The sequence below is a fragment of the Phlebotomus argentipes genome, unplaced genomic scaffold (assembly GCF_947086385.1).
Source record: "Phlebotomus argentipes unplaced genomic scaffold, Phlebotomus argentipes genome assembly contig_5, whole genome shotgun sequence".
NCBI classification, from domain to species: Eukaryota; Metazoa; Arthropoda; class Insecta; order Diptera; family Psychodidae; genus Phlebotomus; species Phlebotomus argentipes.
In genome coordinates, this window is record NW_026776165.1 from 6,668,396 (window position 1) to 6,688,812 (window position 20,417).

The 20,417-nt window shown below is 44.8% G+C and overlaps 4 protein-coding genes and 1 non-coding gene across 8 annotated transcripts; 2 read left to right on the top strand and 3 right to left on the bottom strand.

Annotated features, from left to right (window-relative positions):
* Positions 1-117: 117 nt before the first annotated feature.
* Positions 118-3,540, bottom strand: LOC132266048 (lipase maturation factor 2-like). Its single transcript, XM_059766878.1, has 5 exons — positions 3,214-3,540; positions 2,469-2,716; positions 1,343-1,967; positions 761-1,269; positions 118-525 (listed from the first exon to the last, which is right to left on the bottom strand). The coding sequence occupies exons 1-5, from the start codon at positions 3,323-3,325 to the stop codon at positions 118-120; spliced, it is 1,902 nt and encodes a 633-aa protein (XP_059622861.1). The 5' UTR covers positions 3,326-3,540.
* Positions 3,541-3,714: 174 nt separating this feature from the next.
* On the bottom strand, positions 3,715-4,274 carry LOC132255577 (copper transport protein ATOX1). Its single transcript, XM_059751669.1, has 3 exons — positions 4,179-4,274; positions 4,029-4,101; positions 3,715-3,945 (listed from the first exon to the last, which is right to left on the bottom strand). The coding sequence occupies exons 1-3, from the start codon at positions 4,257-4,259 to the stop codon at positions 3,809-3,811; spliced, it is 291 nt and encodes a 96-aa protein (XP_059607652.1). The 5' UTR covers positions 4,260-4,274; the 3' UTR covers positions 3,715-3,808.
* Positions 4,275-4,323: 49 nt separating this feature from the next.
* LOC132255575 (bestrophin-4-like) lies at positions 4,324-12,775 on the bottom strand. 3 transcript variants are annotated; one of them, XM_059751667.1, is made up of 7 exons: positions 12,123-12,775; positions 9,070-9,180; positions 8,185-8,356; positions 7,147-7,677; positions 6,580-6,879; positions 5,045-5,502; positions 4,324-4,972 (listed from the first exon to the last, which is right to left on the bottom strand). In XM_059751667.1, the coding sequence occupies exons 1-7, from the start codon at positions 12,191-12,193 to the stop codon at positions 4,642-4,644; spliced, it is 1,974 nt and encodes a 657-aa protein (XP_059607650.1). In that variant the 5' UTR covers positions 12,194-12,775; the 3' UTR covers positions 4,324-4,641. The 3 variants fall into 3 exon arrangements, with proteins under 3 accessions (XP_059607650.1, XP_059607649.1, XP_059607651.1); XM_059751666.1 differs by having other exon boundaries at positions 6,520-6,879; XM_059751668.1 differs by lacking the exon at positions 6,580-6,879.
* A 1,635-nt stretch (positions 12,776-14,410) lies between these two features.
* On the top strand, positions 14,411-14,482 carry Trnad-guc (transfer RNA aspartic acid (anticodon GUC)). Its single transcript has one exon. It is a non-coding gene; the product is annotated as a tRNA-Asp (tRNA).
* A 505-nt stretch (positions 14,483-14,987) lies between these two features.
* On the top strand, positions 14,988-20,378 carry LOC132266066 (uncharacterized). Of its 2 annotated transcripts, XM_059766895.1 has the most exons (6): positions 14,988-15,095; positions 15,515-15,573; positions 15,642-15,737; positions 16,537-17,006; positions 17,463-18,386; positions 18,453-20,378. In XM_059766895.1, exons 2-6 carry the CDS (start codon positions 15,519-15,521, stop codon positions 19,791-19,793), a joined length of 2,886 nt encoding a protein of 961 aa, XP_059622878.1. In that variant the 5' UTR covers positions 14,988-15,095; positions 15,515-15,518; the 3' UTR covers positions 19,794-20,378. The 2 variants fall into 2 exon arrangements, with proteins under 2 accessions (XP_059622878.1, XP_059622879.1); XM_059766896.1 differs by lacking the exons at positions 14,988-15,095; positions 15,515-15,573; positions 15,642-15,737 and adding an exon at positions 15,761-15,782.
* Positions 20,379-20,417: the final 39 nt, after the last annotated feature.

Sequence of the window (20,417 nt, forward strand, 5' to 3'; positions counted from 1 at the left end):
CAAATAAAAAAAACCCCAAAAATGTACAAATTTGGTGATAGAAATAAAAAAAAAGGAAAATGCGAGACAAAATTGTGTCAACAGAGAATGATTTCTTTCCGTGCGCGCGCGCGTCGATCAGTTGCGCCTGTTCGTGGCGATGATGGCGAAGCCGAGAGCCAGGAAGGAGAACACGAAGAAGCTGCCCTCGAGCAGCATCGCCTGGCGGCGCACGAACATCAGGGCGTTCTTGAGTGGCGCATTCGTCACGGGCGGAATCTTATACTGCAGCGGAATCTTCAGCGCCTTCAGCTGCTCCTGCAGCGGCGCATGATCGAGCGCCAGCGGCGGCAGGAACTCACGCACGCGCCGCCGCGTCCAATACGCCAGATTGTTGCGCTCCGCCCACGATGTGTAGTGATATTCATACAGCACGCCGCGCACGAACTTCGGCGACTGCCGCAAGTGGCTGCGGCCGCTCAGCAGATTCATCACGCTCGCCTCGTTGCTCAGCAGGCGCAGCGCCAGCGCTGGCAGCCACGGCACCTTCGCGGTGGAGAAAACAGATCGTGAGTCGCTTTCGCGTGTCTCATTTTTAAAGCCAGAGAAATCATAACAATTCCATACATTGGCACAAAAGTTCAATGGTTTTAGAGTCCTTAACGAGAAATCGGATTTAACTTAATTAGGTTTTAAAGTCAATTTGAATTCATGTTTTGGCTCATTTTCTAGGACAAATTTTGCGAATTTTTGCAACTTTCTGTTTTTCTTTCGTCCTTACCTTGTCGTACGTCTTGGCGGCGACGTCGTACATCTGAAAGTCAAGGCGCGGCAGATATGGACCCGCCATGGGCAGCGAGAAGTTGACGTTGCCGGGCTTGTATTGGAACTCATACTCCTGCCACGGACCCTCGATGTGGTCCGCGTGCTCCAGCACGACCTCGAGGCGCGCGGCGCGCATCTCGCGCAAGTGGCGGCCGTACTCGCTGACGAGGCCGAGATGGCGGAACTTGCCGTACATGTGGCCGATCTCCGTGTGGCTGATGTTGGCGTCGCGGTGCGCGCCGCGGTGCGGCACGGTGGACATGCCGATCAGTCCAATGCAGCAGACGAGGAAGAAGGACGTGGTGAGGATGGTGACGAACTTGCCGAGCAGCGAACTGGCGCGCCTGATCGACGGATGACTCATCATCTCATTCATGAACGTCACAATTACGCCGATCAGCGGCAACAGCGGCGAGATCTTCAGTGCGCTGGCGAAGAAGTGCTCGTAATCCGCCTTCTTGAACTCTGTGCAGGAAATCACAGCGAAAGGGAGGAAAAGTCAGTAGTCTTCAATTCCCTCACAGCGCCCAATACTCACTGAGCTTGAACGTGAACTGGCCGTTCCTGAAGCCAATGCCGTAGAGATGGCAGCCGGCGTAGGCGATGGCGCCGACGATGGCGATCTTCAGGAGCAGCGTGAGTCTCTCTTTGGCGCCAGAGTCGCGCCGCTTGAGGAAGTGCGTGTCGTCAAGCAGGGCGAAGAGCAGGATGACGATGAGGAAGTTGAGGAAGCCGTAGTTGCCGGTGACGATGATGTGGAACTGCAGGAACATGTGCCAGTAGAACGCCACGGTGCGCATGGTGAGCATGGGCGAGAGGAAGAGCCACGGCACCAGCAGTTCGCTGAGATTCGTGAACACCATGCCGAGCTGGTTGTAGTGCGGCGGCAGGTGGAAGGCGTACCAGGACAGCGGCGTGGGCAGCGGCAGCGTCTCGAAGTGGCGCTCCAGCCCCGTCAGGCTCCACCAGAACGGACACGCCGTGGCCAACTTCACGCCGCCGGACACGAACATGAAGCGGAACAGCAGCCAGCGCATCATCAGCAGCCCAATGCGATCCGTGGGCGTCTCGCGACGCGTGTCATTGATGGGCGCCAGCAGGAGGCACAGCGCACCGGCCTCCAGCAGCAGCGCGTCCGCCTGATTGCCGAACGCCTGTGTCACCTTCAGATCAGCAATTGAACGTATTAATTTCGGACTAAATTGACCACAACTCCGCTTCTAATTAATCGATTTCAATCGTTTTAGGCTCATTCGAAAGGTCTCGTGAAATGCAATCTTTCACCTGAACATCATAACTTGGTACAAATACCACTACTGGCGCTTCAGTCAAAAATAATTCCTCATCTACGAACGCCGCCATATTGCATTAATTTTAAACGCCTATTTCTCAGCTAATATGCTATGCATTTGAATATAATTTCAGTATGTTGTAGTCCCCGTCAGGACGTCTCTAAACATAGGTCATAACTTTTCATCACTGCAAAAGGACCTGAGTTATGGTTATTCAAAGTTTTGATTTTGAAATCACTCTAACTTTAGTTCCATTTGTCCGATTTTAATAATTTTAAAATGAACCTTTTTTGCTTGGACTGTTCTAGGAAATATTTAGCCAAGCAATGTCAAGTGATTCTACGCATAAAATCTAATTGGCTTGTCTTGCACCTGCGTGAGGGAGTAGTAGAGCGCCCAGAGGGCCGCGAAGGTGGACGTGAGACAGAAGCCCTGCGACACGAAGCCGCCGAAGCTGATCAGCACGCCGGCGATGGCCAGGAAGTCCACCATTGACGCCGTGTCGATGCCGAGATAGTAGGCGAAGTGCAGCATGGACGGGCGCTTCTGCAGCGCCGTCAGCTTGGCCGTGTGGCTCACGTGGATGCGCGCCGGCAGGATGCCATTGTCGCCAAAGAGGCCTGGAAATAGAAGAAGAGACGACGTAATTACTGGCGTCCTCGAATTGCTGAAATTCCATCTCGAGCGCGGCGAATCAAGTTGCACACGCATTGTTCTTGTCCACTATTTGCGCGCTATTTTTAGACACATTTTCTTCATTTTTCACACACTCTTTAAAGGGACAATTTCATAACGGTTTGGTGAGTGTTTGAAAAAGGGCCCATCCAGAATCCTCACAACAGCATGTTACACTTTGAACGGCTTCCAGGGCGGAAAGAGGCGGAGATAGAGAAAATGCGAATTTTCGGCATTTTCCCGCAGATGTGCCGGCAATTTTCATGAATTTTATGTGTGTTTAGACTGCTGTGCGACCAATGAGGCATGAAATATGCCATTTTTCTTGCGTTATCGACTATTTTTAGCGACAAAAATATATTGATTCTGTCATTCGCATGACAAAACACCCGGTCAATGATGATGTTAGAAGGTATTTTCCCCAATTTTCCAGCCATTTTACCTTCACTCTGATGGTAGAAGGAGAGGAAGGCAATCAGATAGATGGCACACATTCCGCGTAGGATGAAATTCCGCGTATTAAGGACGCTATTTCGCTTCTCCAGAAAGGACATCTTCTTTGCCGTTTGTCAAACGGGGCGCGTCTGCAGAAGAAAAACACTGTTTTTATCACACTTTCCCGAGTGATTTCAGTCACACTTCGGTGTTTGCGTAATACTGAGTGCACAGCGAGATGGATTATGAATTTATAATGGAAAAATCACGCATTTTCACACCGAAATCTTGAATAAACACCCGCACAGAGAAGAAACTCTCCTAAGTAAACATTTCAATTGTCTCTCTCTCCCTCTCTCGCCTTCTGCATGTCAATGGCGGTACGGCAGAGCGGAGCAGCGACGCCGCGAAGTAGGCAGAATGCAAAGAAGCGTTAACACTTCACGCGATACTTCTTGTGTGAATCTCGCGGGGAAATCAGAGCGAATATCACGAAAAATCTGACCATTTTGCATGCACAGTCCTTTATAACATATTACAAATCAATATAAAAATACTTTGAAAAAGGTGAAAAATCAGATGCAATTTGACCGATAATTTGACTACTGATTCAGCCCAAGATAGTTGGTTGTCTTTCCCGTTTTCCGAATCACCTCGAGCAGCTGCTCAGACGTCATATTAGACTTGACTAGGACAATCTTGCTCTCCAGATCAATATTCACATCCTCTATTTGTTGTTCTGCGGGGCGATAAGAAAAGAGAGCAGCGGCAAGTCAATTGAATAATTGCTGGGAAGTGAAAGGATTCCCGCGAGTCACTCACCGAGTTTCCCAAGAACGCGCTTCACCGCTCCAGAACAGCCCTCACAGGTCATCTCCACCTGGAATTTGTGCACCTGCACAATAAGTGAGAACAAACAGCGAAATTAGACAGATTTGAGGCTGTAAAGAGTGAATAAATTGACAAAATTACAGGAGTTGAAGACATTTGATGAGTTACAGTGAAAGCCACGAACACAAAACTACCTTCTAAGCGACAACAGCGCCATCGCATCTATGGTTTTGGTGACTTTTGCAGAGCGGTTCTTTTGAACACTTTTTCGCCACAATCTTTGGAGTTTTCATCGTGTTTTCATATAATTTATTAAAATTTACTCTGTTTTCACTTAAAGCTACTTCACTTTCTCTTCACTAACACAATTTCTTTTTTTAGCAATACGTCTAGAGATAGTTTCCTGTCTGTGTGATCTCAAAGCGTCTGTCTTAAATTCTTCGTCATTAGAAAATTACAAATAATACTATAATTGTTGAATTTGGGGACTCTTCGAGAGCCCCTCGAACACGCCTTGCGCAGTGCTAAAGGCTTCTCACAGATCCACGAGGGACTCATCGCTGGCGGTCGTGCACGTGATCCAAATGCCCGACCGATGCAAATCTCAGGGATTCTCCGCCTTGGCCACGCTCTGCGTCACCAAATGCTCCAGCATTTGCTCCACATCCGCCGCGGCGCTCGCCTGCTGCGTCGAGCTGATCGACCGCGCGATCACCTGCTTCTTCCTCTCCAGGCGCTCCTTCTCGCGCGCCGCGCGCAGCTTCTCGAACTCATCGTCAGCCTCCACTTGCCGTCCCGACGCCTCGCTCACGGCGCTCTCCTTGCTCTCGCTGCGCTGCTTGTCGCCCTCATCCAGACCCGGCGGCGACGGCGGCCGGTAAGTGTCCGTGGGCGCCGATGTGCTGAACAGCGCATCCAAGCCAGTCACTTCGTATCTGTGCGCGAGAAAAACACATTTTTGTAAACAGAAGTTTAATCCTTTGGGCGGGAAAGCGCTCAAGTCTTACCCGTGCGCCACTGCGGACTGTGTCCGCGTGTACGGCTGAATGCCCGTGCGCGGCACGTCCACGGGCGCACTGGGCGCCGGCGGACCCGTGGCGAAGAGGCTGGCCGCCGTGGGCCGCACCTCCGGCTGTCCCTTCATGGACGTGATCGTCTGCTGCTCGTCCACCTCCTCGATCACCTGATCGGCGATGCGCACGCTGCCGCCCGCCGGCGGCGCCACGATTCGCTGGCTGCCGGACAGGCTGGCGGCGCTGGGCGAGCTGGGAATGCGCCCCGACTCGACGCCAGGCCGCGCGCTGCCGTCCTCCTTGCTGAAGAAGCGCTTCAGCGCCGAGGCAACGGTGTTGACGCGCTTCATGCTTCCGCCCACCGAACTGTGCACGCTCGTCATGGAGCCGTGGCCCTGCTCCTGGCGCTTGCCGGCCGTGAAGTGGATGCCGCTGGCGTTGTCGTCGAAGATCTGCAGCGCCCAGAGAGAGAGAATGTGAGAAAGACACGCGAAAGAGCGAAATCACAGTGAGATCGCGAAGCGAGTTGGTTAATTTGAAAATGATTATTAAAAAAGGAGAGAAAAGGAATCTGATTGCCAGTCGAGAGAAAGGACAAAATTAATAATGATCAAGGGGGAGATATTCAACTAAAATCTGTCCACAATTTCTCCAATATTCTTTTGCACATTTATTCCCTATTTCAAAATGTATCTTTGACGCTTCCGATCGAAATTTCTGCAAGAATCAACTTAAAACCACTTTTTGGACATCTTTTGCAAACATAACCTAAAAAAAATCTTTAAGAAATCTTCAAAGAACTTGTTAAGAAGCTTAATAAGACAAAAATAGAAGATTTCATTATGTTTTAATTGACTGAAAAAGTCAAAATTGTTACTTTATAGTCTCAAAACAGCCAAAATATTTGTGAAAAGTCATTTTTAAGGTTATGTCAGCACAATTCGCATCAAATTTCAAATGAAGCGTCAAATCAAATTCGAAAATCAAAAGAAATTCTGAATAATTTGGTAATTTCTCAAGAATTGTAAAATTGTGAATATTTCTGCACTTTTTAGAGTCAGCCAGAAAATGCTTGGTTTTCAGTTTAAATTTAATGATAATTTCGTATGTTTCAATTGCATTTGACCTTAAAAATCAGAGATCTAAATCTATGGAATTCCAGAATCTGCATCAGACCTTCAATGGTAATTATTTTGTGGAAGTTGCAGAGTTTCTTATCAGTGATCTGAACTAATTCGAGACTCTCTCGCGACTGGCTTTCAGACAGGAGAGCGCTTATGGTTAGACGTTAGACACAATGAGACGATCGTGTCGACCTTCGGCCTAATGAAGGCGACACACAATGAGGACAGTCACCAGCGATGGAAGCATCGAACGAGACAGAGAGAGAGAGATTCAGATCTGGTGCTCCAGAAAAGCGCTCTGTGTTGAGTTTGGGCAAAAGCAATGGTTGAAAAGATGCGTCTAACCTCGCTGTCAACGTGATCAGGGAATCTGTAACTGACCGCCTGGGCGGCTGCTTTACCGACCATTTCGTCCACTTTCACCTTCGACGGCACCACGGGAATCACCTCGGCCGCCGCCTTGGGGATGGCCATGTTGGCCGTGGACGGCTGCGGATGCTCCTCGCGGAACTGCTCCGCACCCACGGTGTACGGTAGCTCGGCCGGGAACACCTCGTCCCAGTACTGGTCGCGGATCAGCTCCGGATGATCGTGGTGCATCTCGTCCACGATCATGTACGATACCTGCAGATTCCTGTCCACCAGCCAGTTCACCTCGAAGTCGTCATCGTCCTCGCCGAACGGATTGATCAGCGACTCCGCTACCTGAGCCACAAAAGCATTATCGCGCGATTATTCCGAAAATGTTTGTGTGTTAACCAATTAATAACACACTTCTGGCACGTTTTCTTCAGCAACATGTTTTAACTATAAGATTTGTTATATTAAAAATTAATTAACTGAATTTTTTAGTTAATTTTCTTGTCATTTTCAGCTTTAAATCACTTTTCTATGTATTTTTTTCGAAAAGAAACGAAAATAATCCTCGTCAAGGCACAGAAGATGCCTTTAAATCCTGCAGTCTTGGCTTACCTTGAGCCATCCCATGTAGAAGAAGAACTGCAGCGTGGAGAAGACGGGGAAGTAGAGGTCGATCTTGTTGAGATTGCCGTCCTCCACCTTCTTGTCCTCGTACCACTGGCTGGCCATGATGGACGCGATGAAGTAGGAGTACACGGCCAGCGTGACGACCTGCGTGTACACGAGTGGCACGCTGATGGTGTCGTAGGAGATCAGCATGCCGCACTGGCCGCGGAACTTGTTCAGCTCGTCAATCACCGTCTTCACGGCGAAATCATCGCGGATTCGGCCCTCCTTGCGCGCACGCGTGACAATGCTGGCCGCCCACACGATCGGCATCCAGTGCTTTGAGTGGCGCGGAAAGCGCGAGTTCAGATCCGCCATAATCACGCGCTCACTCTCCACCAGCAAGCCCGCCTCCACCAGGTGATCCAGCGTGGGGAAGCGCCGCTTCACGCGCGGCGAGATCATCGTCAGCACCATCGTGAGGCACAGACACACATAGCGCATCACAGTTCGTCGCATCACGCGTCCGCGCTCGTCCTGTGCCGCCGGAAATAAGGAATTGCCGAAGAATCAGTCAAATGTGGTTCTCAAGCTGTTTCATTTCGAATATTAAAGAATATCCAGGAATTGATGGAAATATAAGTGAAAATTCCATGGAATGAATTGTTAACTTGGGATGTGTGAAGCCAAAATTGAAGCATTTGCATTTAAAATATTTAGATTTTAAATTCATTTCCTTCATAAAAACCATATTGTGAGGTTTACATTTCAAGTGACCCTCATTCAATTGATCCTACAAAAAGTGGGACAATAAAACTCCTGACACGTGCAAAAAGCAGTCCAACCCACTTTTTCACATGGCATTTTTATGAGTTTTATCACGAAAAAATTATGCCTCAAATCATCCTTCAAATATTCTGCTCGGCAAAATCACTTCGCGATGTTGTGTTAATTCAAGTGACAATAATGCTCGCCATTCGCCCCAAAAACTATCGATTGCGTCTCTGTGGCGACGCGGCTTCGGCGGCGTGCGGCCAAACTCACCTGGCCGTGAATGTTGGCACTGACGAAGACGGCGATGGGATCTGGCCAGGGAATGCTGGTGTACTGACTCCACCAGCGCGTCATCACGATGGACACGTAGAAGCCCAGCACGAAGGACAGCGGAATGAGATTTGTGTAGGCCGAACAGTAGTTCACCAGAGACTCAAACACGCTGCACAACAAAGACAAAGACAGGCAGTAAAAGGGAAGTTAATTATGCAGTCAAAAGCTTTTCGGGGCGTGTATTTGGTTTCATTGCCCTTTTTGCCGCGTTCATTTTGCAAATTAACCCACAAATAGAGTGAATTTCCTGCGTAGAAAATATTAATTGACTTCAAGACACTTCAGGCACTTCAGCCGTGCTTCAGATTATACGTATTTCCTACATTTTCAACAGTTTTCAGCACTATTTTCCCAAAAAAAAACAATTTCATTAAATTACTAAACAAAAACACTTCAAATTGTAAGAGATTTCTAAAAAATTTGAGGTTATGAACATTAAAATAATAGACAGGAAGAATTTTTCCAAAAAGAAAAACAGTGTTATTGGGCAAATTATCTTCTCATTATTCCTTTTAATACCCTGAAAATCATAAACAACACTTTTATCACCAATTTCAAGCAGTTTTCAGCAATTTTTCAACCATAACCTCAAATCTCTTCCAAACAAAATTACCTAGAAAAGTGTCTAGGAATCTTTTTCAGAACTTAATATCTACAAAACTAGTAATACTGATTTGTTGTGACATCATAAAGAGCCGATAAAGTTGATTAATCAACATTGAAATAATATTTTTGAGGTTGTGTTTAACTTTAGTTCAGTTTTCTCTTATTACAGTTCCAGAATTTAGATTCAAAAAGTGCCAGTAGATTAAATTTACTCACATTTTCTGCGGTGCAGTGAGGATCAATCGGTAAATTATGCTAAGAGTGTAGTAAATTGAGAGAAATGCCACCAAATCCAGCCACACAAGTTTGTAGATGCTTCCGCGCCATCTGCAAAAGAAAGAGCAGAAAAAATGTCCGGCATTAAGTATGAAAATCTTATGCACGACGCTTGGCGCCTTAATTGATTCCTCTGCACAACGTCTCGAGGCGCACGAGAGGTGAATTATTTATTTGTAGGTCAGTCACCCGCAAAAGCGCGCACGTCACGAGACGCTTCTGGTGGGCGAAAAAGCGACACATATGATGGCAAAAGGGAGAGAAAAAACGAGGGAAATTGACGACAATTGGCGAAGCAATGCAAAATTTCTCAGTGATTCTTCACACATTCGCAATTTTAGCAATCAAATTTGCACACATGCATTGGACATGGCGTCACTCTCGCTTAGTACAGCTGAGAATAAACATGCTTCGCGTCACTGAGACTTGTTGGAGCCAGTAAACACTTCAAGTTGCACACCCTTGAAGAGTCTCTCAATATAGGAAATACATTTAAGAACCAATAAATTGATTATTGAATGGAAGAGAATAATTTCCAGTTGCAACTTTACTTTCATAACCATTTAAAATAAGCTGTCAAAATTATTTATTCGTAAAAAAGGCGTTGCAAGATTACGATTCATAACTTCTATGAGACCTGAAACGATTCAAATGTTGACGGCTGAAGCCAATTCATATATTTCGTCGCGTAAAGACAAGAAAACCGGGAAAATTCACATGAAAACAGAGGAATATGACAGATTATGATGTCTTTAGGTTGAGTAGAAAGGATTTATAGGATTTCTTTAGACATTTGTGCACATTTCAATACACCTGATTGAGGTTATGTATTTCCAGACATTCTATGACATTTTCCAGAGACACTCATTGATTACACAAAACATTTCAAGGTACATCAGAAACCGACTGAATTCGTGACAGCTGAAATTCGTATTAAAAAAACCCCGAACTTTGGTTTGCAACGCCATCTCGTTTGTATTTCATTCGTACTTTACCCTAGCGCCGCCAGGCGGCCGCTAATATAAGCTATGAAAGGCGTAAAGTTGCAACATTAAATTGATAGTTTTTACGAACTAAAATCCGTAATGTTGCAACGACGAATAAGTCAGTCTGATTGTATTAAAGGGTTAAAAGGGCGTGCAATTGCAAATGCAATTATTACGTGAAGAAGATTCAATGATCTGGAAAATTGTCTCGGGCGCAGAAGTGTAATTAAATGCGGCAATTTAATTCCTCCACAATATTGTGTCATTTTTTTTATCTTCACAGCTTTATCAACTCTTGGCGATTTTTTTATGAATCATTCTCGCCTCTCGCTCTACATGATATCGTCTTCAAATTGTGTGTATTCAATCATTGAATGAGAGGCGGCATCACTTTGACCTATTTTGCACTATAATTTCGATTAATCATTTCGCTATTCTTAGACACTTGAACAATATTGTATTGAATAGATAAACAATTTTTCTTTTTCCGACCACAATTTGCAAACTAGATGACTTTGCAAGGACATTCCGAAGCAAATTATCCCACTTTTTAAATTATCGCGGTCAAGCTTTAATATCCACAGAAGAGGAAACGCTCAAAGTGGATCGTAAAGAATGTCTTTAAATGAATTTATGACGTGTGCAAAAGGCATTTTCGTCACATTTCTCAAAAACTTTCCTTGACTCATTGACTGTTAAGTCAATGATTGTCTTGAAAACACCAAAATTCGCGGTAAATAGTAACATTCACCGTGCTAAATTGCGTGAGCAGAAGAGCAAATAGCATTTTGTCGCTGGGCTGAACGAACACATGCCAAAATATCTTCAACTGTTGCATAAAAGTCTTTGATTTCTTCACTCAACATCCGAGACATTCGTGACGATGACAATATTCTATTTAAATCATTTCAAATGAAAACATGTGGAAACAATTCATCATCGATTTTATGACGCATTGCAAGTGTAATTAAATTGCCAGTCAATTAACAAAATGCCTCAATCACAACTTTCCTCTCGTAACTCTGAGAAGAAAGAAGTGTTTTGTTCCTCGCAATAAATGCAGTCGATATTTGTGCATTTGTATTGTGACAAACAATTGTACAAAGTTGTGATGGAACAAAGGTTAAGCGGAAGCACAATTGAAGAAAGTCCATTGAATTCTATTCTATGCTGAGAAATGCGTTTGTCGCATTTCACTCTCGATGAGGAAAACTGTGTGTTTGTGTGTGTTTTACCAACAGTGGCACAATTTTATCATTAACGGCATTGAGCGACACAATAATGATAGGCCGGCTTTTGACACACTCTTCAATTCACAATCTCCATACGCATTCCATTCGCATTGCTGAATTGAGCGCCTAATTTGGATTGAGCGAGTTATTTTTATACATCTTCATGATTGATCTGATGCTAAATTATAGTTCCCTTTTTGCATCTCTCTCTCTCTCTCTGAAGCTCAAGGTGATAAAAATTACACGAGATTCAAGGCGAAATACATTGCAGTGTGTGCGTTTTGGAAGGAGTGGCGATTATCTTTCGCACGCGTGATTTTCTATTCAATGAAATTGCTGTACAAATGTTATTAGAATGCAGATGGCAAAATTGAGCGCTTTTGTATTGTAACAAAATTATCACTTTGCAATTTTCCAATTAAATTCTCAAATCCTTTGCAATTTACAGGATTATAAATAAAGGAGGGATTACAAGGAGGAGGATTAGTCAAATCTAGGTCAAGTCTAGTCAAATCTCGAATTCTCGACTTTACTGCCATCTAGCGGACGTAGTGCAAACTTTTGATGTTCATGAATGATGATTTCTGACGAACATTGAATTCCGAAATCAATTCCTTGACCTTCCCCAATGATTTCCCCATTGCACGAGGGCGACTGATTGCAGCATCTTGCCAGCGAATCTGCGCGAGATCCGGAGTGTGACAAGGTCATGTGACAATGGGGAAGTCTGTGGTGGATTGCTTGGGAAGCGGAGCAGAGTAGGCGACGAACTCACCTGAGCAGAAGCTTGAGAAAGCAGCCGAATCCTCGGCACGTCGCGACTTCGCCCGTGTACGTGATCGTCATTCTTTGGGCGCTTCTTCGGACGCTCTTTGTCTCACTGCACGCGACACAGAATGAAGATCTTGTTCGGGATGATCCTCTTAGGCGCTCGCGGACTCATGCTGAGCACATTTCAATGCCCCAGACAAGGGAAAATCCGGCGGAAAATCACAGTTTTCGCACAACATGAGCAGAAGACATGAAAATGTCTCCGAAAATTGTTTGTTGACTCTCAACAAATATCGAACGATATCACGGACTGGCAGTGGGTTTCCTTATCGCGCGCGCCCCACAGACCAATTACAACACAACAGAACTTCTCATGCGATTTAAGGCGCTGAAGAGTTAAACAATTCCTCCGATAAAAAGGCCACACAAAAGAACAATTTCACACTCTTGTTGAGTGATGAAATTTTTTTTTCACATCACAGAATGACTCACTCTTTCAGCACTCACTCACGCAAAACACTACTCACGCTGCTGTCACGAGGCTTTAGCACGACTCTGTCGCATCCCCTGAGCGGTGCGAAGGGGTGAACAGGCGCCGGATAGTGTTAGAACGCGGAGGAGATGCCGAAAACCACCCTTTCAGGTGGGAATTCTCGCGAAACTGACGCAGAGCCGCGGAATTGCTCTCGGCGAAGCCGTCCAGAGCCGCACTCAGAGCCGGCGCTTCGCACGCATTCGCGGCGCGCCGCAATGTAGGCAAATGGGTCACATTATCCATTCATAGCGAACTTTTACATGCATTTTACGCCGTTTATCAATAAAACTGTCAATAGATTTACTTGGAAACATCAGTGCGAAAATGTGTGTCGCATCATTTATGAATGATAAATTGCCGATTGAAAAGCAAAGATACTTCAATTAATGCTCAATACATGACCTATTTCTACAGACATCCTGACCTGCACTAACAATTATGTTAAAATATAATAAGAATTAATATTAAATTTACATTCGGTGACATCAATTGATATTTGGAACAATATTAATTGCAATGTGAATGAAGAATTCTTTTGGAATTATCTATTGAGAAAATGGACATCTGAAGTCGTAATAGTGATTCAAAAGTTAGATATATTTGCGGTTAGATTTGATCTTAATGCAATTTACAGTATTTCCCAGCCGGAACATCCATAATAGCTAATTTTTTTTCCATGTAAATGCTGATTTCTGTGAATGACTAGCAACCTTTCTGTCTTAGGCATAAGAATTTATGTGATAAACTGCGAATTAGCCTCGAAATCCACATAAAATTAGTAACACAACATAAAAATTAACTGATATAAATTTTCCCTAAGTTGAAATCAAAAGAACGAACAAAATTTATGATAATTTGTTAGTAATTAAGCACTAAAGAAATGAATATTGCAACTTTCGAATCCCAATTAACATGAATTACAATATTGCTCCTTTTTCACCTCAAAAAATGCTCGTAAATCGAGTCTCAGCTTCAGTCTTGCAAGAAACCTTTTAGTAAATATGCCAACTAAAATGTCTCTGCTCACTTCATTTTTTTACACGCAAGCTGTACTCGACAGATGGCGTGGCAGTGCAAAATGTCATGCATTTTGTGATTTCCAATGAGATTCCTCACAATTCTGCGTGAATTTGCTGAAAACCTCTCGTTTCACGTCAAAATTTGTATTTCACAAGATCAATTGAACGTCTTTGAGTACGTTTATAGTGATAAAATTGTGTAAAAGGTGAGTGGATAATGAGGAAATCATAGCTATTCACTCTGTCCCTTCAGCCATCCCTTGATTGTCGATTCCCGCAAAGCTCTCAAACCTGCGTCGGGGTGCTTTTTTGTACAGTTACATCTCCCCTTATCAGTTGCACACCTGAAGAGGGAGACGCAGCATTTGCCGGCATTGATTCCTTGGGATTCTCAAACCTTCAATGACGAATTGACCTTCGTCACTAAGATGCAGGTTTTTGTACTAAAAACAAAGGGTTTAGGCTTGGTTTTGGCACAAAACAGCGCTGAAAAGCAATCTTCATGATCCTCTTGAGAACCGTTAATATTTTTCTGGAGTAAAATTGAAAAAAAAATCTGGTTTTCTAGCTAAACCTGCGGCTAATCTCATTGTGGTTTAGAAAAATACTTATTTTATTATTTATTATGCATTTCTCCTAGCTGATCGAGAAGAAAAAAACAAATTTCAACTTCTAAAATGCGTTTACTGATAGTTAACTGTCGTGAGAGCTTCTCTTACTGATCGCAGTAACTCCAAGTCCTCGGTAGTATAGTGGTCAGTATCCCCGCCTGTCACGCGGGAGACCGGGGTTCGATTCCCCGCCGGGGAGGATTCTTTTTTTTTACAATCCCAAATCCAATCTACTAGCTAGAAATGTCCTATTTCCGGGTTAATTCCCTGTGCTCACACCTAAATAGCTAAAAAATCTAGGTTTTAGGTCAGAAAATATCATTTTATACACGAAAATGAATAATTTTTCTCCCAACTTGATTGTATTCATCATGGCTAGGCGATATTATCACGCATATCAAGGCAAAAAGTGCGCATACACCATTGCTAGTGCCTAGAATGTGATGGAAAAAAGTCTATTCCATGTCAATCAAGGTGGTCTTTGACAGTACTAAAAAAAAAGGTTATGAGCGCATGAGGAGTTTGTGAGGTAATCGCAAAATGGCCGCTTGGCGCTGCTCACACAAATGGCGCTCGTCCGTGCATCTTCGGCTCTCCTCGGCACCCGAAGTGCGTCACATCGTCACGAGAGTGACGCGAAGTACAGCCGACAGTTGACGTATTTGCCGATGCTCGCCTTCGTTTCGTCGCTATAACACTTTTTCACTGGCACCAATCGTGTGATTCGACTCTTTGCTCAAATGAGTTTGTAGTGTAAGTTGTGTGTAGTTGGGAAAAAGGCTGAATATTTGGAAAATATCAATTTTTTCCGGGTAAGAAACGGGGAAATACTGTCTATTGAGTGATCTTGAGTGCATGTGTTGACAGTTTTAGGCGGCTTTTGGGGGATTTGTGGGGTTTTTTTCGGGTATGAAAAGTTAGCAAACGCCAACTTGCCAGGGCAGAACTTCGGGAGTGGCGCGACTTGTGTTGGTAAATGTGGTTAGATGATGAGGAAAGTGCTGCAAACTCCTGAGTTCCTCCCATGATTATTGCAAGAGGGGTGAAAGACGATTTATTGTGTATTTTTATGCACATTTTAGAATTTAATTTACTCATTTAGGAGCCAAAATGTGAACTTTTTCCCACTTATCGGCCAAAGATTTTGTCATCTTTTTAGAAAATTCGCTGTATTTCCCTCGAAGCAAAATTCAATTACTGAATAACCTAATTATTTCTGTCTTCTTTGCAGAAATATGTTCTCCGCTGAGGATTTGATGATTCCCTTGGCCACGATGTTCGATTACGAAGGTATTTTGTTAACTTTTTCTTTCTGACTTGCGATGATCTTTCACACGCCGGTGTTTCCTTTTCTCAAGGCGCATCTTCTGACCTGAGGACGTCGTCGTCCCGGCGATCGTCGTCGGCACAGAAGGACTACAAATGGGTCCTTATGGAGGACTGCGAAGTTACGGGTAAGAATTGACGAAATCCCGCCAAAAATCACAAAAAAATGCATCGTAAGTGTTTTCGGGCATTTCAACACAGTGAATGTGTAATTAATAGGGACAAGCGTCGATGTGCAAAACAATAATTTGGAGAGAATCGCAAATTCAAATTCATTCAAATTTTTTCGATCATAATCTCAAAAATAACATTAAGACACTTCGAAAAATTGGCATTTTTGTTAAACCTGAAACTTTTTTGTTTATGATTAGGTATTTTTGACTTTCGCCCAATTTTTAGTGTTTCTGTGCCTGAAAATCCCGATTTCAATCTTTTTGTATCACAATTAACTTGATTTTGACGTGAAAATTACGTAAGAATGAGTTATTTTTCTAGATTATTTTCTTATGGTTTACAAAATTGAGGTAATGTTTTATTTTAGCGTTCTTTTCACAACTCAGCTTCGTAAATAACGATTTTTAGCTGTTTTAAAGCTGTTATTAAGTTTAAAAAAAAAGTCTTTAGTTCCTAGTTCTTGAATGAATGTTATTAATCCACCTTCACCTTCAGTGGATTTTAATGTTGACATAAGCATAATTATAAATACAGTTGTAGACATATATATTGAAACAGTCTACAAGTCACAAAACCTAGAAAATACACGTCAAAAGGCGTGCAGTTCTGGATAAGAAATGATATTTAACAGTGAAAGAATCAAGAACACTTTCACTTCTTTGCATTTCTGCTGAACTGTACACCACACTTCTGACCATATTGTCTCCCCCTTGGCAATGCTGATGCTTCTCTCTCTCCTGCTGCGCTTCGCAGACTTCGCCATCCAGTTCGACAAGGGCGTGAGCCGGAAGGAGAAGGACTTCTATCGCTCCAAGTATCCGCAGGTGGACAAGGTGATGGACAACCGCATCCACTGCACGTCCTGCGACACTCACTTGGGCACGGCGCCGATGGACGAGGTGACGATCCGGGAGCATCCGGTGCTGAAGGTGACGCAGTGCTCCAAGTGCTACGCCTTCTACACCAGCGGTGAGTTCGACAAGGGTGAGGACGGGAGTGAGCTGTACTGCCGCTGGTGCGGCCAGGGCGGCGAGGTGTTCTGCTGCGCCAAGTGTCCGTTCGTGTTCTGCAAGAAGTGCATCGTGCGCAATCTGTCCAAGAACACCATCAGGGACATCGTGAAGAATGAGAACTGGATGTGCTTCAGCTGCGAGCCGGAGATCACGTGGCCGCTCAGGGCGAAGCACTGGGCACTCAAGCACTTCATGGAGAAACAGAGGAAGGTAAATAGCCGTCTTTTTTTTCAAATTCCAAATTTTCAGCGTTGAAACTTAAAGGATTTTAATTGATTTTGGAATGAAAATACGATTTTGCTGCATTTTCATGTAATAAGGAACACGAGGAACACTTAAGAATGCAAAAGAAGAGGAATCTAGAAGAGTTCTCACGTAACCTTTTCAAACAAAACTTTTTCAAAACTACGAACGTACTTAATTCAAAGAATAAGACGTTACGGATGTAAATTTACGTGCGTAGTTTTTTATTTCGCGTTAAATATTACGTTTTAAACGTAGTTTAAATAAACGTAGGTGATTTTCAAAGTGTCACGGAAATCTACGTCGTAGATATTCGGCTTTTTCCATCTAAAATATGACGAAGAATACTAAAAAAAAATCTCGTTTTTTGTCTTTCAGTTGTTTTCTGCGCAACAATATATTAATTCTTTGCCATTTTTTCAGGTGATTCTCGCCAAGTATCAATCCGATGCTGACGTGAACTTCCTGCTGAGCCGGGATTTGACCACGTGCTGCCAGAAGGAGGTTCCGCTGACGCGCGAGGCGCGTAAGAGCAGCGGCGCGCTGGGAAAGTCATCGCCGGCGACAACGTCCAAAACCACCGTTCTGAAGGCGTCACAAGTGGTGCCGCCGCAGCCGCAGAGAGGTACGGTGAAGACGCGGAAGCGCGCCGAGACGCCTGAGCAGCCCAAAGATCCGCCCGCGAAGCGTCCGCGGATGTCTATGCGCGGCGAAGTGAAGCCGGACAAGCGAGACAACGAAGTTGTCTGCACGCCAGACATTCTCAGTATGTTCGAGGGCGGCCAGGCCGAGGCCAATCCGCCGCCGCTGACGCAGATCCGTCAGTATGGCGCCGCGGCGAATGGCACGTGTCCGCCGACGGCAAATAAGACAGCCGCTGCGGCACAGAAGAAGACTCAAACCATCACCATTGCCAATCAATCGCCGGCCACGCCGATCTATCACACGATAAACGGCTACAGGATTGATCTGAACTCCGCCGCGCGCCAAGAGACCATCCGGCTGCCAAATGGGAAGCTGATCCAGGTGAAGAAGCAATCCACGCCGCAAATGCAGCAATTCCAGCCGATGGCGCCGACGGCGGCGCCGGCGATGCGCGGACTGAGGCCACAGGCGCCGGGCCGAAACAACCTGACGTCGCGTCTGCCCACACGAGCGCCCAACCGAAAGCAGCCCGCCACGCTGCGGCCACAGTCGAGCGCCGCGCCGCCGACAGCCGCGAATCAAGTGCGTCCACTCGTGCTGAACGGCATGATGCAGCCGCAGTGCAACGTGCCGCCGCTCATCATATCGCAGCAGGTGGCCAATTCGCCCTACGGCAAGGCCAAGATGGAGCTGGACAGCAGGGTAAGCCAATCTCTTCACTATTCATTTATAGCAATTGCTAAAGGAGCAAAACATTTGCAATTGCAGATACGCAACGGACAGGAGATCTGCATGCACATCATTGGGAAGATGAACACGCTGGTGGCGTCGAATGCGTACAAATCGATGAAATCCATCAAGGATGTGAAGGAGATTCACATCCACTTGTCGTATCTGCTGACGTACGCCATCAATCGCTTCAAGACACTGCAGGAGAAGTCGATGGAGAACATGAAGACGCTGGGCTTTGGCGGTGACGTGGCCAGCATCATGTCCGGCAAGATCACAGCGTCGACGCCCGAAGAGGGTGATGACAATGATGATGACATTGAGATTGTGGAGCCACAGACGACACTGATTGACTTGGCGTCTGACGAGGAGGACACCACGACGCAGGATGCGGAGACGCCAAAGGTCAAGGAGTCACAGATGTTCCTCGACAAGCTGAAGATGCAGCCAAAGATCTTGCTGAAGAAATTGCCGGGCAGCACAATTACCGAGTCTGTGCGCGACAAGGAAGGTGAGGAGATTGTCACGGACATTCTCAAGGGCATTCTGGAGGAGGTGCTGGATATTGTGGCACCCAGAGATGTGGCGAAGAGTGAGGAGAAGCCAACAGAAGGGATGGAAGTTGATGCGGCAGACTCAATTGCTCTGGATGACGATGATTCGGGGGATGTTGAGATTGTGGATAAAGTACAAAGTGAGGAGAAGGAGAAGACGCAAGAGGACGAGGAAGAGGAGGAAGTTGCGAAGGAGGAACAAGAGGAAATCGTGAAGGAAGACAAGGAAGAACCTCCAAAGGAGGACGAAGACGTCGAAATGCAGAGCAAAGAGTGTGATGAGACGTCAGTGGAGGAGAAAAATCAGACTGTTGAGGCGCCGGATGCAGAAATGAGTGATGTTAAGGACGATTCTAAGCACGAAGACGCCGTGGAATCGGATTACAAGACAGACGAAGCTGAGGACAATGAAGCGGAGAGTGATGACAAGGAGATGAAAGATGTGGAGGAAGAGCGAAAAGACTCGAATAAGGACGAAAAACCAGCAGCAGATGATCAATGCGAAGAAGCCATTGAGCCCAGGAATGGTGATGTCAAGAGTCCGGAAGCGTCTGTGCAGGAAGACAGTGAAACTGTCGAGGAGTCGAAGAGTGCTCAAGAGTCTCCGGCGTCGCCAGATGCAGCGACGCCGACGGCGGAAGAGCTGAAGAAGGGCGAATCTGAGTTCCGCGCTTTCGAGGATATCGACAGTCCGGATGAGTTTGATGACGCTCTCGACACACCGGCGGACGAAGATGATCTGCTGGATGATCTGGTGAAGCCCAATGATGTGCCCTTCTCCGATGATCTGGACTCGCTAGGCAAGTTCTTGGAGAATCAGGGCTGAAAGATCTTGTTGAATCGTTTCGTAGGACATTTCGTATGCACTTTCAATGAATTTTGACAAACATTAAGACGTTTTTCTTTGGAAATTCCTTTATTTTTTCAACATTGACTATCCTGAATTTTATTTTCTTTTTTTTTTTCATTCTCAAACTGAATTGGGGTTTCTGAAAAAAAATTTCAAATTGGTAAAATTTCTGATTTTTTCTCTCTCTCTCATAAATGCTTCATTTAAATATTAGAAAAATAGTTCTTTTTTGCCATAAATATATTAAACTTCTGAAATTTCGATTTATTTTTGTACAGGATATATAAGGTATTTTTTTCTTTACATTTATATAAGGCGTAAATCTAGTTTTCTTGAACACTGAATAAAATTTTTTCAATGTTTTCGTGTAGAAATTATACAAAAAAAACAATGTAATAAATTTTCTTTTAATGATTTAGAATTTAGAGCACATAAATAATTTTCAAAACTCTACTCGAGATAGATTTTTGCAGGATAAAAAAGCTACTGTGTATTATAATTCACGTCTTAAAAACAAAAACATATGAAATTAAAATAAACACTTAAAAAAATATAAAGAACAAAAAGGGTGTTTTTTGTCTTACAATAATTCCTCTTCTT

What these genes read in the sequence shown, in the direction of transcription:
- LOC132255577 (XM_059751669.1), bottom strand. Translation starts at nt 4,259, where the DNA reads ATGCGATGGCGCTGTTGTCGCTTAGAAGGTAGTTTTGTGTTCGTGGCT. An exon ending in ATCAAATGTCTTCAACTCCT is followed by an intron (nt 4,102 to 4,178) that starts GTAATTTTGTCA and finishes CTTATTGTGCAG; the next exon opens with GTGCACAAATTCCAGGTGGA. An exon ending in GCGCGTTCTTGGGAAACTCG is followed by an intron (nt 3,946 to 4,028) that starts GTGAGTGACTCG and finishes ATCGCCCCGCAG; the next exon opens with AACAACAAATAGAGGATGTG.
- LOC132266048 (XM_059766878.1), bottom strand. Translation starts at nt 3,325, where the DNA reads ATGTCCTTTCTGGAGAAGCGAAATAGCGTCCTTAATACGCGGAATTTC. An exon ending in CCAGTTCACGTTCAAGCTCA is followed by an intron (nt 1,270 to 1,342) that starts GTGAGTATTGGG and finishes TTTCCTGCACAG; the next exon opens with AGTTCAAGAAGGCGGATTAC. An exon ending in CCGCCAAGACGTACGACAAG is followed by an intron (nt 526 to 760) that starts GTAAGGACGAAA and finishes TCCACCGCGAAG; the next exon opens with GTGCCGTGGCTGCCAGCGCT.
- LOC132255575 (XM_059751666.1), bottom strand. Translation starts at nt 12,193, where the DNA reads ATGACGATCACGTACACGGGCGAAGTCGCGACGTGCCGAGGATTCGGC. An exon ending in TTTCTCAAGCTTCTGCTCAG is followed by an intron (nt 9,181 to 12,122) that starts GTGAGTTCGTCG and finishes TTTCTTTTGCAG; the next exon opens with ATGGCGCGGAAGCATCTACA. An exon ending in CAGTCCGCAGTGGCGCACGG is followed by an intron (nt 4,973 to 5,044) that starts GTAAGACTTGAG and finishes TCTCGCGCACAG; the next exon opens with ATACGAAGTGACTGGCTTGG.
- LOC132266066 (XM_059766895.1), top strand. Translation starts at nt 15,519, where the DNA reads ATGTTCTCCGCTGAGGATTTGATGATTCCCTTGGCCACGATGTTCGAT. An exon ending in GGAGGACTGCGAAGTTACGG is followed by an intron (nt 15,738 to 16,536) that starts GTAAGAATTGAC and finishes TGCGCTTCGCAG; the next exon opens with ACTTCGCCATCCAGTTCGAC. An exon ending in AGATGGAGCTGGACAGCAGG is followed by an intron (nt 18,387 to 18,452) that starts GTAAGCCAATCT and finishes TTGCAATTGCAG; the next exon opens with ATACGCAACGGACAGGAGAT.